The sequence below is a fragment of the Mustelus asterias genome, chromosome 21 (assembly GCF_964213995.1).
Source record: "Mustelus asterias chromosome 21, sMusAst1.hap1.1, whole genome shotgun sequence".
Taxonomy (NCBI): Eukaryota; Metazoa; Chordata; class Chondrichthyes; order Carcharhiniformes; family Triakidae; genus Mustelus; species Mustelus asterias.
Window position 1 is genome coordinate 33,682,233 of NC_135821.1, and position 15,486 is coordinate 33,697,718.

The 15,486-nt window shown below is 43.1% G+C and overlaps 1 protein-coding gene across 1 annotated transcript in view; it reads right to left on the bottom strand.

Annotated features, from left to right (window-relative positions):
• The window catches only part of LOC144509533 (adhesion G protein-coupled receptor B2-like), a 962,811-nt gene that overhangs the window by 155,753 nt on the left and 791,572 nt on the right, over positions 1-15,486 (bottom strand). Inside the window, exon 18 of the mRNA XM_078238437.1 lies at positions 12,085-12,188. Within this exon, the coding sequence (XP_078094563.1) occupies positions 12,085-12,188 (104 nt within the window). The remainder of the gene's footprint in view (positions 1-12,084; positions 12,189-15,486) is intronic.

Sequence of the window (15,486 nt, forward strand, 5' to 3'; positions counted from 1 at the left end):
CAGTGCACTGACAACCACTGCATCCCAGACTACATTGCTGTTCTGACTCTTGGGTTGTCTGTCCTCTGAGATACAAGCTGGCCCTCCTCTCCTTCATGGCATTCAGCAGTCATCCAAGCTCTCCCACTGTAAAGATGGGGCGGTCTATGCCATCTACCTGGCATGACTGACTTTGTGTACATTATTAGTTTCCAAATGTAGCTCCTTCCCCTTGCTTAATGGTGCACAGCTGTGGCCACTTGGGACTACTCATCTGCCTGGAGCCTCCATCGTGCCATGTTCCTCGTAGAGGCTCTTTCAGTGCACTAAGTGTCGAAAGATCACGATGTGGAGCTCTCCTGAAAGACTGGCGCAGAACACTCCATTATTCTTGCCAATTTGGCACATAATGCTGAATTAAGTCCGGCCATCCTTCAATTATGATTTCCCACAGTTTCTGTAACGCGGAATCTTTTGCTGTTTTTGCTTTGCACAATTGACAGATGTGCTTTTGCCTGTAAGTCTAACTTGAAACTGCCAATTTTATCACAACATTCTTGATATGCCAAAGAAAAACAGAAAATGCTCGATTAACTCAGCAGGTCTGTGGAGAGAACACAGCATCTGTGAAGAAAAACACTCTGGACAGGACTTTCTCGCTGCGGTTGCCCAAGACCGGAATATCCCACCCGAGTTCTACAGACCTTTGCCTGGTCCGCCCCTGTCTGCTACGATTCCCGTGGCGGGTGGGACAGGAAAATTCCCCCGCGATTTCTCTTCACAGATGCTGCCAGACCTGTTGAGCATATCCAACATTTATGTTTTTATTTCAGATTTCCAGCATCTGCAGTATTTTGCTTTTGATATTTTGATGTTAGGTTTTGATTTGATTTATTATTGTCATATGTATTTGTATAAAGTGAAATGTATTGTTTCTTGCGTGCTATACAGACAAAGCATACCGTACATTGAGAAGGAAAGGAGGGGGTGCAGAATGTAATGTTACAGTCATAGCTGGGGTGTAGAGATAGATCAACTTAATATAAGGTAGGTCCATTCAAAAGTCTGATGGCATCAAGGAAGAAGCTGTTCTTGAGTTGGTTGGAACATGACCTCAGACTTGTATCTTTTTCCTGACGGTGGAAATGAGTATGTCCAGGGTGTGTGGGGTCCTTTATAATGCTGGCTGCTTTTCCAAGTCAATGGATGGGAGGCTGGTTTGAGTTATGTACTGGGCTTCGCTCACAACCTTTCGTAGTTTCTTGTGGTCTCGGACAGAGCAGGAGTCATACTCAGCTGTGATACAACAAGAAAGGATACTTTCCATGGTGCATCTGTGGAAGTTGGTGAGAGTTATAGCGGACATGTCGAATTTCCTTAGCCTCCTGAGAAAGTAGAGGCATTGGTGGGCGATCTTAACTATAGCATTAGAGGGACCAGGACAGGTTGTTGGTGATCTGGACACTTGGAAACTTGAAGCTCTCGGTAAACTGAGATGATTTCTGTGGTTGATCTGCCTTGTGATATCCAACTATTTCCATGGATTGTTACTAGTGCAAGGTCAAGGCATGCCGATAGACCTACAATCACTGGGTCTTTAGTTTCCACAATATAGAACATCTGTGACACCCAGGACGATTGACCACACTCCAGGAGTATGAATCCTGCACATGGAATTAATGAACTGTTGTATGCTTTAAGTTGCACAATGATAGGTTTCACCATGGTGAATTTGCATGTGTAGTATGTTGGCACTTGTCCCCATGCCAATCTTTGTCAATTATGAATAGCTGACAATTTTCTTAGGATCGATTATTGGAATCTTAACAAACATCTCGGATGGTGTAACGGTATCAATATTTTCCATGAGATTGACAGTGTGAAACATATGTTCATTGCTCTTCCTTCTGTCATGCACATCACCATCACTTTCTGGTTTCTCAATCACATATGTTTCTGACTGCATGCCAGTGTTCATTCTTATTGCTTGAAGATACCAGTTGTGTACAATCTGTATCAGTTCACAGTTCTCTTGTAGTTGCATCAGACTTTGCTGTGGTTCATTGATGCTCCAATGGCCTTTTCTTTCTGGGCATTTCCTTGTGCATGTAGAAGACCACATCTTTCACATGCCTTGCTAGGTTTGGGTGTTCAAGTAATTGGAGTTGTACTTTGAATTTGTAAGCTTCGTCATCCTGCGAGGATCACTTTGTACTTTTATCCATCCTTGACTAGCTCTTCAATGCTAAATATTTTGGACTTATCTAGCAGATCTTTATGGAGTTCTTCCATGGGAGTGGATGCAATCACCGACTCAATTCTGCCTGTTAGCTCTGCGTTTGAAAAAAATCACAGTACCAAGCGTTTTCACTATTTGGCATACTTGAATCAAGGAACCACAGGTGGGATTTTAAGGCCTCGCTCGAGCGAGACTGGGAATTCCTGCCCAAGGTCAACGGTCATTTCCGTTGTCTGCCTCTTGCCCACTCCAAATCCTTGGCTCCGTGTGCTGCTTAAAGCTTTTTAGTTCAAATTATTGGTCCGGGGCATCACAATACAAAGTAAAATTTTGTAGACATTTTAACAATATCCCTTTTACCTTCTTTCATGTTTTATTCAACTTATTGTTCAGCAGCTCTCAAAGCCACCCATAATGATCACAACTTACCCTGGGCCAATTTTGTTTGTCTTTTTGTTTGACCTCCACTCACTTGCTATTGATGCAGCCCACATTCTGGTCACTTGCCTTTACCAACTGAGCTAACCCAGTGCTGGTCCTCTCGATGCGCTGTTCCACTCACTGAACTGACAGGCTATGCACTGCAGTGTCACCATGAGGATTCTTTATCTGGGAACTAACCCAGCACTGTGCACTCGCCATGCTGCAATTTCAACACTCTCCGACACTGCAAACTCACTGTGCTCTGACCGAAAGGTCAAGAGACTTCTCATGACATGTAGCACAATCTAAGGCTGTTCACCCGGTCATACCTGTACCAAGTCTTGCTGCCAGGCCATTTGACCACCGCTAAACACCATGTTTTTTGTAATGGTATAAACACTCAAATACATTTTTTTTCTTTTATTTAAACTCGGCACTTGAGAACATATATAAATGGATTAAAAAAACGTGAACACATCAGCAGCAGAGGTTTGTATGTGCTGTGCTCTGCTCACAGGCCAAAAGGAAACTGAAACTGGATCACACTTCCCTTCTAGCGTTGGTATTCTGCTCTGCCTTAAAGGAATGCTGTGGAGATGCCGGCATTGGACTGGGGTAAACACAGTAAGAAGTCTAACAACACCAGGTTAAAGTCCAACAGGCTTATTTGGTAGCAAATGCCACTGGTGTTGGAGTGGCGTTTGCTACCAAATAAACCTGTTGGACTTTAACCTGGTGTTGTTAGACTTCTTACTTAAAGGAATGCTACATCACTGCTATCAGGAATATAGCTATTCAGGATTCCTTTCAATACAAGCAGAAAGAAAATGATCTTATCAGGAGTTACTATCTTAATTGGGATTGTCAAAACTTAGTTTTGTGAAGTTCTTTTAATTAAAATACTGACTGCGGATGACACTATCAGAAGAAAGCGGTTGGCAAATATGGCCAGGTTTATTGATGTGAGAGAACTGAAGCAAATGCAGAGATAGAATGAAATGATTGTTGGAGACTTAAGTTACCAACCTTCTCTTTATTGGTGTTAATTAAATTGTTTCATGCCTCTGGTCTCAGAAACTGTTCTCAAACAATTGGGCTCAGCTGTCGGCTGTCCAATCTTACCAAACCAGTACTGAACTCTGGAACTCAATGTCCCCTGATATCAAATTGTATGGTTCAGCTATCCATGAGATAAATATGCAGAACCATCAACAGAGCTTATTGTTCAAATGTGGAATGAAAATGCTCAGTCTTGCAGTTTACTCAGAGCCGATGCTGGTGAGTTACCTCATGCCAATTTTATTTCTGCCCTTTTTCATGCTTGTCCAGTAACCATCGAAATGAATATTTCCTTCTGGCAGGATGGTCGGTAGTTTTCAGCTGTACAGAGACAGCAGAAGGCACCAATTTGTTGGAGCACCTTCCACTTACTGAGAACTTGGCAAATTGCCCAATAGGCTTAAATCTTTATCTTTTGAATACACAAGCTCATTTCCCATTGCATAATTATCACCCATTTAAATAAATGAAGCTACATGATATATTTGAATATCTGTAAAAATACATGACCAAGTATTGGTCCAGATTTTGCTACTAAAGAAACAGTATGTTGAATGGCACCAAGACCGCAAGAAACTACAAAAGGTCATGAATGTTGCCCAATCCATCATGCAAACCAGTGTCCCATCCATTGACTCTGTCTACATTTCCTGCTGCCTCGACAAAGCATAATTAAGAACCCCCACGCACCCCGACGGGAAAAAGATACAAAAGTTTGAGGACACGTACCACCCGACTCAAGAACAGCTTCTTCCCTGCTGCCATCAGACTTTTGAATGGGCCTACCTTGCATCAAGTTGATCTTTCTCTCCACCCTAGCTATGACTGTAATAGTACATTCTGCACTTTCTCCTTTCCTTCTCTATGAATGGTATGCTTTGTCTGTATAGCACGCAAGAAACAATACTTTTCACTGTATACTAATACATGTGACGATAATAAATCAAATCAAAAATCACCACATTGCTGGTTGATTTTGCCATTCTATTTTTAGCCTCGTGGCTAGCCACCACATACTTTGGTTATGTGCTCACAAAAGAGAGCACAAATAACCTCCCAAAAATGTTGGGGAATCAAGGGTCCAGTGAGAGGACAGAATTGAAGGAAATCAGTATTAGTAAGAAAATGATGCTGGGGAAATTAACAGGCTAACAAACTACCAGGGCCTGATAATCTACACTCTAGAGTATTAAAGGAAGTGACACTGGAAAGGTTGGATGCATCCGTGGTCAATTCTATAGATCCTGGATTAGTTCCTACAGATTGGAAGGTGGCCCACTATTTGTAAAGGGAGAGAGAAAAAAAGGGAGAAATGCAGGCCAGTCAGCATGACGTCAGTAATGGGGAAGATGCTCAAGTCTATTATAAAAAACATCAGACATCTGTTAGTGGGTAGATCGGCACATGCGCACTAGCCACCTATTGCCAGCCTCCCGGTTGCCGCCTCCCAATGTCCTCCCCGATGGCCAGCCCTAACCCACCCCACCGCCCCACCTCGATTGCCGGCCTCCTCCACCCCACTGGCTAGCCCTTCTCGCCTCCTCTCTCCCTCTCCCACCAATCCCTAATGCAGAGTGTGCAGTATCTCCCTGCCACCACTGAGTGCCCTGCCCCCGCAGGCCCCACCCCTTTGGCACTGCCAGGGTGCCAGGCTGGCATTGCACAAGGGGCAACTATCCTCTTAAGCGGAGTCATCATGCCTGGTCCCCGTTGATGGGGACCAGCTTTAAATCCCTGCTCGTGGGAATCTCTCCTGGTGGGTGGTGGTGGCAGGCTCGCTAATGACATGGTATCAGCCTTGCGCCGATTTCCGACACGAGGCTGAAGTTTAAAAAAAATGGTCTGGGAAAGTCGTGATCCGCTGGATGCCAGTTGCGAATCCTGCGGACATTTCCCACCCCGCTGCAGTACTCGAGCAACACAGCGGGAAAACTGTGTCCATAAAATTCTAATAGGGCTAGACAGACTAGATGCAGGGAGGATGTTTTCCCTGGTCTGGGAGTCTAGAACCAGGGGCACAGTCTCAGGATATGGGGTAGACCATTTAGGATTGAGATAGGTGAGGAAAAATATCTTCACTCAAAGGGTAGTAAACCTGTGGAGTTCTCTATAACAGAAGCCAAGTCATTGAACGTATTCAAGAAAGAGAGAGATTTTAATGGCATGGGGAGAAAGCTGGAACATGGCATTGAGATAGAGGATCAACCATGATTACCCTGAATGGCAGAGAAGGCTCAAAGGGCCAAATGGCCTACTCCAGCTCCTAGTTTTTGTTTCCCATCAGTTTGATGAAATTGCTGTATTTGCATACTAATCACCAATTAAACTTTCTGCAGCATTTAGGGCAGTTACTTAGCAGTGTTAAGACCCTTTTTTATTTACAAGATTTATGTCCCTGCAATATAATCTCTTCATCCCAGAATAGGAGTTAAATTCCGATAGTGAGTAAATTATTAGAGATTTGTCCATTTTTATCTTATTTTCTTTTTTTCACTAATTCAAATCTTTCCTTCCCTCTCTACATTTTTCTTCTGTACTTGATTTGACTCTAAATCACGTTATCACGCTTTCAATTCCTCTGTTCTTTCTCAATCTCTGAATTTCTTTTATTAAGCACCATTGGATCCAGTGTTCACCAAAGTCCCCAGGTACCCTATCAGCTCAGATTTCCAGCAAAACATATTTGAGAGAAAAAGTCTAATGGGGCATCATTGAGCAAATATCTGGGCCAATATGCCTTGCAAACTGATACAGCTCTATTTATTTAACTCGATGATCCATGTCATCCCTTAGTCAAGGGAAAATAAAAATTCCAGTTGATTTGACATGAAATAATTTGCATAAAATGGATTCAGCCTCAACTGAGGTTATGCATTCAGTTCTGGATGCCACAATTCAGGAAGGATTGAAAGGTATTAGAGAGTGCAGTAAAGATTCACAAGAATGGTTCCAAAGATGAGGAACTTCAGTTACATACAGATTGTAAATGTTGGGACTCTTTTTTTCCTTTGAGAAGAGAAGGTTGAGGGGAGATTTGAGAGGTATTTGTGACAGGTCTGGCCAAAGTAGATAGGGAGAAATCTTTCCCACTGGTGAAATAACCAAGAACAAGAGGACACAAATCAAAGGAATTGGCAAAAGAAGCCACGGAGGTAAGAAACATTTTCATGCAGCAAGTGGTTAAGGTCTGGAATCCATTGCCATGGAGACAGGTTCAATCGAGGCATTCTAGAGGAAACTGGATTGTTATCGAAATAGGAAAAATCTGGTTAGCCTCCCATACATCGGTTCTACCTCACTGACTACACAGTATTCTCAAGTCAGTGGACATAGAAGTCCAATGCACATCATCTAAAACGCTCCACTCCATCCTTCACACTCTCAAAGACAGGGCACCATCTTATCAAAAACTGAGAATTTACTATATACCATGCAATTATCTACATTGGGGAAAAAAGCATTTGACTCGAGGAAGATCAAACCTGGCTCAAACACAAAGATGGGACAAACCACCTGTTGTCAAACGTGCTCAGCTTAACACCCACCATGGCGTACTGATATACAAGAATGAGTTGTAACTTATTGAAATATATAAGATCCCAAATGGTCTTGACAAGGTGGGTGTGGAAAATGTGTTTCCTCTTGTGGGTAAGTCCAAAATGCGAGGGCACTGTTTAAAATTATTTGATTTAGTATTGTCACATGTATTGGTATACAGTGAAAAGTATTGTTTCTTGCGTGCTATACAAAGCATACCGTTCATAGAGAAGGAAACAAGAGAGTGCAGAATGTAGTGTTACAGTCATAGCTAGGGTGTAGAGAGAGATCAACTTAATGCAAGGTAAGGCCATTCAAAAGTCTGACAGCAGCTGTTCTTGAGTCGGTTGGTACGTGACCTCAGACTTTTATATCTTTTTCCCGACGGAAGAAGGTGGAAGAGAGAATGTCCGGGGTGCGTGGGGTCCTTGATTAAGCTGGTTGCTTTGCCGAGGCAGCGGGAAATGTAGACAGAATGAATAGATGGGAGGCTTGGTTTGCGTGATGGATTGGGCTACATTCACGACCTTTTGTAGTTTCTTGCGATCTTGGGCAGAGCAGGAGCCATACCTGTGATACAACCAGAAAGAGTGCTCTCTATGGTGCATCTGTAAAAGTAGATGTCGACCTTTCAGGACAGATATGAGAGGCGGAATTTTCCCCCAAAACGGCGGGATCTTACTGACTCGTCACGCCGGTCTATCAGCATGCCAAGCATGGAAGATCGTGTGTGAGGTCAAAAATCCGATTCGTGTCCTTGCTATCTTCCCGGCCGTTTTGCTGGGGAGAACAGCTTCATGCCCTTTCCAGGCGTGAAGCCTATTAGCAGAGAATTGACTACATTTAAATGTGGTTATTGAGTTCGGCATAGCTGCTTCCACCCTTGTCAGTGAGACGTCTTGCTGGCAAGACTCACTACTGCTCTGCAGTAACAGAGACCAGGCGCCATAGCCGAGCTGGGGGGTATTGGAGGCCATTGAAGTCCCCAGGTAGTTGGAGGCATGGCCGGACGGTGCCTATTGGGTGGTGCCAAACTGGCAGTGCTCACCTGACACCCTGGAATTGCCCAGTTGGGCACAAGTGGGCCAGGGATGGTACCTGAGCACGGTGGGACAATGATGGGGGCCTTATGCAGACGGATTGCTCTGCAGGGGTGGTGGTCGGCAAGGGGGGTGGTTAGCAAAGGGGGAAGGTCAATCTTCGATTGGGGCATCCTGTGCCATGGCATCCGAGCACTCTGAAGCTAGCTTCACCGGCGGACATAGGCTCAGCTACCCCACCAGTACAAAACTCCCAGCTGTCAAAAAAATTGACAGTGCCAAAGGTTGCAGTGCCGAGCTTACCCAAAAGGCTGATGCTCCTGTTTTCACACTGTTGTGATACTTAGGGCGTGATCCTACAACCTTGTCCCAACAGTCGTTCGGTGAGGCGAGGTGGTATGATTGTGTGTGCAATGATATTTCAGAAATGCACCTGTTTACATGCCAGTTCCCATTATTATCAGCTATTTTTTCCAGGCTTGAACAGCTTTGTGCCCAAAATGTGTGAAGATGGCAATTTTCATGCATTTGAATGCATTTCAATATCATTAGTGGGGTGTCAGAGGGTGGATCGATATTTGCAGGCATGACAGACGGGACTGATGGCTGGACGGGATGGACACTCACCTTTGCACCAAATGAGATCATTTAATATCTTCCGGCACTGGCGGCCAGTCCTCTGCCAGTATGGGCACTGACTTCCGCCACCACTGCCTCCAAGGACTCGTTGCCAGCATGACCCCTGGCTTGTTGCCCATCCAGAGGGAAGGTCCCTCCTCATTTCCAAAGGATCTAGCAGATGGCCCAGCTTTCTCTCCGTGAACTTTGAGGCTCTTCAATTAGGAGCCATCTTCCTGGCATGACTGCCTGTGTGCCCACTGTTAGCGTTGAAATGCAGCTCTCTATTGTTAACGGTGTACAGCTGCAGCCACTTTGGGCGAGTCACACGCCCAGAGGGTCCATGGTGATGAGAATCGCACTGAGGCTCTTTTATTGCACAAAGTGCCTTAAGATTGCGACTCGTCTCACCAAATAAACCGGCGCCATTCACTCCCGTTTTCTTGCTCCTTTGGCACGTAGAATTTTTTTTGTAAGATCATGCCCTCAGAGTTTTTCTGGGAAAATTCTACCTTAATGGCCTGATTTAGCAACACTGTGCAATTTCAGAGTGCTCGCACGCATCATACAGCCAGCTGGAAGGGTGGGGCCTAAACACACCAGCAACGCCAGGATTCTGAGATTGGGGCACAATTTTTAAAGAGCATCTCAATCTTGAAGTATAATTAAAGACAACCTGCCCCCCTGCGCCCCCCCACAACAAGCACATCGCCCGCCCGCCCCCCCCCCCCGTGCCCACACTACCCAAGCAGATAAGGGGACTATCCGTCCCTTAGACAGAAGGGGAACCCCGCCAATGGAGGAGGATAGCCCCCACGCCACTGTCCAGGGAGTAATACCCAGGCATTTTAACTTGAGGGGGCTTCAGGCTCCTCCACAGTCCCTCCTCTGGTCATCATCACTGATTTTAATTTTTGAAAACCAGCAATGAATCGTGCTGGCATCCACACCACCAGGAGGGTAGGATACTTTGTGGTGGACATTATGGCATCAACCCTTCAATAATGTTAAAATATTACCATGTATGGAAATCAGCACTTGGGGGCTGAAACAGATCTTACTGGCTGCTAAATCCCGTTCTGGCTGCTCATGGGATTTAACAGCCATTACGGGATTTGCCCTGGTGGCTAACAAGGTCACTGGATTGTGGTCATTGACTCAAATGTAGCTCCTAACCATCCTTGTTCCAAAGTGACATTCGACCTTTCATATCCATGGCATTGGCTTTATTGTCATCATCACTATTTTACCATTATTAAACAATTGTACAGTACGTCAAGCGTAACTGTCGTGCACACTTTAAATTCTATTTCAGTTTTTTGGTGTGCCCAGACAGATCATTGCGGTTTGCAACCTACTGGTAAGCCATTTCAGGATGTGAGAGAAGGTGAATATTGATCACACTATTTCCCCTCATTACCCTAGGTTTAATGGATTAGCTGAACAAATGCTGAACATCCTGAAATCCCTCATTCCCCAATGTTGACAGACCAAGCAAGATCTACACATTGTGATTTTACATCTGAGAGCGACACCTTTAAGTACAACAATTCCTTCATCGGCAGCGCTCCATGTTCAGCAGACCAATGTGGGCTGATTTAGCTACTCTTACCCATCCTACTTCATCAGAAGCTAATGATCAACTTTTAAAACTACAAGAGAAGATTATCAATGTGGATGATAAAAATGAGGGTACAGAATTACCAAGCTGAAAGTTGGGCAACAAGTTAACATCCAGAATCCCAGAGAAGGTAAGTGGCAACCAGCCAACATGATAAGGATTTTTCCAGAGCCAAGATCCTATGGAATCAATGAGGGGAATAATTAAGTTCATTATTAAAACTGCACTGAATGCAACTCAATCTGCTACAGTGAAACGAGGGCAAATCCGTTCTAGCTCCTCAACCACCATACAGTCCTACTGCATGTGGACAGGATCCAAAATGCAACCAGGAAAAACAGCCAAAAATGACAATTCCACAGCTGAGCAATTACAGACACCTCCAGACAAGGTTGCCATTGTAAGATCTCGGCATACCAGCACTTTAGAAACTTAGTTTCATCAGTTCTGTACACCGACATAATTGTAACTGCACATGAAATGTATTGGAAGGTGGGGGGAAATTATCTTAAAAAAAGAAAAGAGGATGTTGTAACATTCCTTGATGGGATAGTAACATTCCATCACCAAAAGAGAAGTTTGTCATGTGATCCAGTCTCAGTTTCGCTTTGGCCTATGAAGAGAACACAGCATATATGTTTTCATGTGCTTAATTTTTTTAAATGAACCGACAACATGTTTACAAGATTGGTGTCTTTATATCATTATAAAAACACAGCAAGCAACATGCACTCTTTAAAGAGATGAATAGCAAAACCGTTGCTTAATATCCTGACGGTCAGACAGCTGTTACGTTTTTGCACAATAGGATTTTTACATTACTTTTGTTTAGTGGAAATGACCATTCCCACATGCCCTACTTACCTTATCTGCTAATTGTTTAGGTACATGTAGTGAGAACCAGAGTCATTGAACATAAAATACATATCCCTGTATTCTGTTTTATTGCAATATACATCTGTCTTCAAAGGCCAGATAAATAAACACTCTTCTCAAACTGAGGCGTAGACTCTAAATCCAGAAATAAATCTATTTTACAGTGAGCAGATAAATGCATTCAGTGCCGTTTTAATTATGAACTTAATTATTCTCCTGAAACATAATCACTCTCTACATCTCTCATGAGTACCTTGGCCGTAATTGATAGCTTGTCTCCATTCACTTTGCAAAATCTATAATGGTTGGAAATAGTGCAGACAGCTATCAAAAAATGCTATTGCAGATTAAAACCAGTGAGTCTGCATTCAATATACGTGAGCATGTTAAACTCCCTTTGTTGAAAAGAAACCAACCGTCAGGCTGTAATATATATTCCTGTAGCTTGAAGGAAAGTAAAAACTAGATAACAAAATAACAAAAATTTAAACTGTTCTTTTCTGTCATGAGTGCATAAAAACATGACTTCTGGTTAAATGAACAACTATAACATTTGATAGCAGAATTACTGAATACTCCACTGCCTATTTTGTAATCAGAACACAGTGAGAGGACCGCACAGAGCAATATTATTATGGTGCAGTTTTAACAATTGCTATTTTGCATGTAATTACTAGATTGATGTACAGTACCTCCAAAAAGCAGCATATACAGCCAGCAATGTCAAAAGAGCCATGCAGGCAATTCCACATCCAATCATGAGTGGGACAGATGGCACTCCTGTAGATTCCATGCTCTGAAAAGTAAATCAAAGATTTTCTCAGGATGTAGCAACACTGCTACTGTTTTCGTGTTTGCACAATTGTAAATACAGAATATAAATATTTGCATTATATGGCAATTTATCATGTTGACACATCTCAGAGTACATCACAAAATTAATTTATTTCAAAATGCACTGATTCTTCTGAAGTAAAATGGAGTAACTAATCCATACCAATTCTGTGCGTGCACAATTGTGCGCATGGTTGCTATCTTTATGAGGGCAATGTGTAACAGGGCACATGCATGGTCATCACTGGCCCTTGAATTGCAAAGATTACAGCACCGGCAATATCAAATCAATACTTTTAGCAATCCCATTCATCGCTCATCCCAAACCTCACAGTCAGGGCTGGAAAGAGCAAGTGGCAAATGGAGCACACTCCCTCCGCTGCCACCCCTCCTAACCCCCAACCCCAAATTAAAATGACACATCTCATTGGTGCATTTGTAGAAATTTATTACAACATGAAATATTGAGAGAATTGGCAGGGGAGAGAGAGAAAGCCGGAGAAACAAAGACAGGGAAATGGCTGGGCCCCGAGTGCTCCCCTACTCAGGGCTCAAGAAGTGTGGAATTGTTGGGGGTTGGGATGTCAGTTGTCCAGTTAGCCAGTTGTTTGGTGAGGGTCTAATCTGTCTAATATTTCCTGGGTAACTATCGAAATAAGTAAGTTGGAACTATTTGAAGTCTACAGGTTTAAGTTAGAGGTGAAAACTTTTTCTGAGGGTTCTAGGGAGCAGGGGAATTGCCAATCAAAAGTTCAAACTTCCTGGACAATTCCCATGGAGTCAGAGCATTGGGACTTCCGAGGGTTCCTGTAGCTCATTTTCAGAGGCAAGTCTGATCTCCAATGACTTGGAGATTGGAAGATTGGGCCACTGACATGGAAGTAGCATTCTGCAGGCCAGACAGTAATGTGCATTTGCTCCAACATACACAAATGACAGATTAGCAGAGACATAAATCACTAAGAATTGCTCTCCTCGTATGTGGTATGCAAATTCAAAGCAATCAGATAAATAACTAGACATGAAATGCATAAAGATCTTCTAATAATTTGAAATAGGCTAGCTACATTGGAACAGAGCTGAGTATTTTACATCTTGAGCCTGTTCCTTATTCATTGTGATCATGGTTGATCTATATCCTAACTCAGGGTACAGCCTTGGTTCTAAATATTACAATTATTAATTCCGCTAGCATCCACTGCTTTTTGTGTAAGACATTCCACACTTCTACCAACTTGGTGTGAATATGTGTTCCCCAACTTCTCTCCTGAATGCCCTGCTCTGATTTTAAGGTTATGTCCCCTTTTTTACCTAACATCAGTGGAGTTTTGTAAGAGTGTTCCAACCTGAAACATTAGTCTCATATGGTGTATTTCTTTTGTATTATTAGGAAGAAACGTTTGCGGAAACTGAGAGAACTCAGACCTCTTTTTCTTTAAATAATAAAAATATTGATTAAAGTAGCAGAAAGATCATGAAACACTACAAGGGATAATCTTATATTTCAGAAAATGAACACCAAGCACTTGGTTGCTCACAGACTACAAACCCAAAAGCATCTATTTCCCCTGTAATCTTGAACACCACTGAGATCCGTCCGTTCCCAAACCACATCCATAAGTCTACCAGTCAAATCTAGCCAGTGACTATCATACTGTACAGCTTAAGTGACCAAGACTTGGGAATGGTTTTCAGTTCAGCAAAGAAAATGATCTTTTGTACAGTACTTCAACTCTGACTGAGCTGTTTCCTGAGATGGCTGCCCTTCTCTTTCTTGCTGTTGCTTCTTCACCTGTATCTGTTTACTGCTTCCTGAACACAACCCTCTGACGACTGAAATGTATCAATTGCAGAGAACACCCTGTTCCCTTAGTTGCTCAGTAAGAAGTCTCACAACACCAGGTTAAAGTCCATCAGGTTTATTTGGTAGCAAATACCATAAGCTTTTGGAGCACAGCTCCTTCGTCAGATGGAGTGGATATCTGTTCTCCAACAGTTGCTGCCCAGGCATGGTTTAAAAAAATACATTTTGTAGTTCGATTTTACTTTTGCACAAAATACAATTGTTTTGTGCAATACAATACAAAACAATTTTAATAGCATTCTAACATTTTGTGACAACTTGTCCCAGACTCTCCACTAGTGAAAAAGGTTTATCCCTATCTATTTCATCTTTAAAAACCTGATTCAGATCACCCATCACCTTCTATATTCCAGGTAACACGAGACGAGCCTAATTTGTGGAATATCTCATCACAATCATATTGTTGAAACCCTTGGAATGTTGTGGGGAACTTGAGCTGCATTCTTTTCTAGTGTGTGTTGTTCAGATCTAAAAAGAGTATTCCAGATGTAGTTTAACCAGGGCTTTGGATAGCTTTAGAAAGACACTTTCTGTGTTCTAGCCATCTAGCTTTAAAGTTTAATTTTCCAATCGTCTTTTTGATCCTTTTTTGTATCAGACCAATACACTCTTGCGATCCGTATACATGGAACTCCTTAATCTCTATAGATTTCCATAGTTCCTGGCTTTTCCACTTTTAAAAATTACATCAGATATTTCCTTGAATCTAAATCAGGCTTGTCCATCCCGCAGTACACAAATCCTCCCAATGTGGCCCCTGGAGGCACTTTACAAACTGCTGGCAAATGGAGTGGGAGAGTCTGAAAGGAACTGTTTCTCCAATCATTTGTGATCCAATCTGCAGTAAATGTGGAGGAGCAGTGAACACCAGCATCACTGGTATGCTCCGAGGTTTTCGGGGTGGGGGAAAGAGTGGCTAGTTGCAGGACACGTTGAGAGGGAAGATGGTGCTCAACTGGGCCAGGCAGGTTGGGTGGGGGAGGAAGGGAAACACTGCCAGTCCTGGTGGGAAGAGGCTGACTATGGTGTTGGGGTAGTGGTGTATAGACTCACTGCCTTGGGTGTGAATGTGGGAGATAGAGGGAGTAAGAATGTGTGCATGATTTTTCAGCCGCGCTCGCCCCAAGGCTGGAAATTCCCGCCCGAGGTCAAAAGACGTTTGTATGATCTGTGTCCTGCCCGTGGAGATTCCCGTGGTGGGCAGGATGGGAAAATTCCACCTGTGTCTGATTCACTTGCGGTCTCACTCAGTGACTCACCCTCACACACTTACAGTTACGTCAGGAGATTGGGTGTGAACAGATCACACACACTAACCCTCTATCTTTCGAATGGTCATCTTTATTAATGACACTTTTAAAATTATCAATTTATTCCTCTGACATTGTCATATATT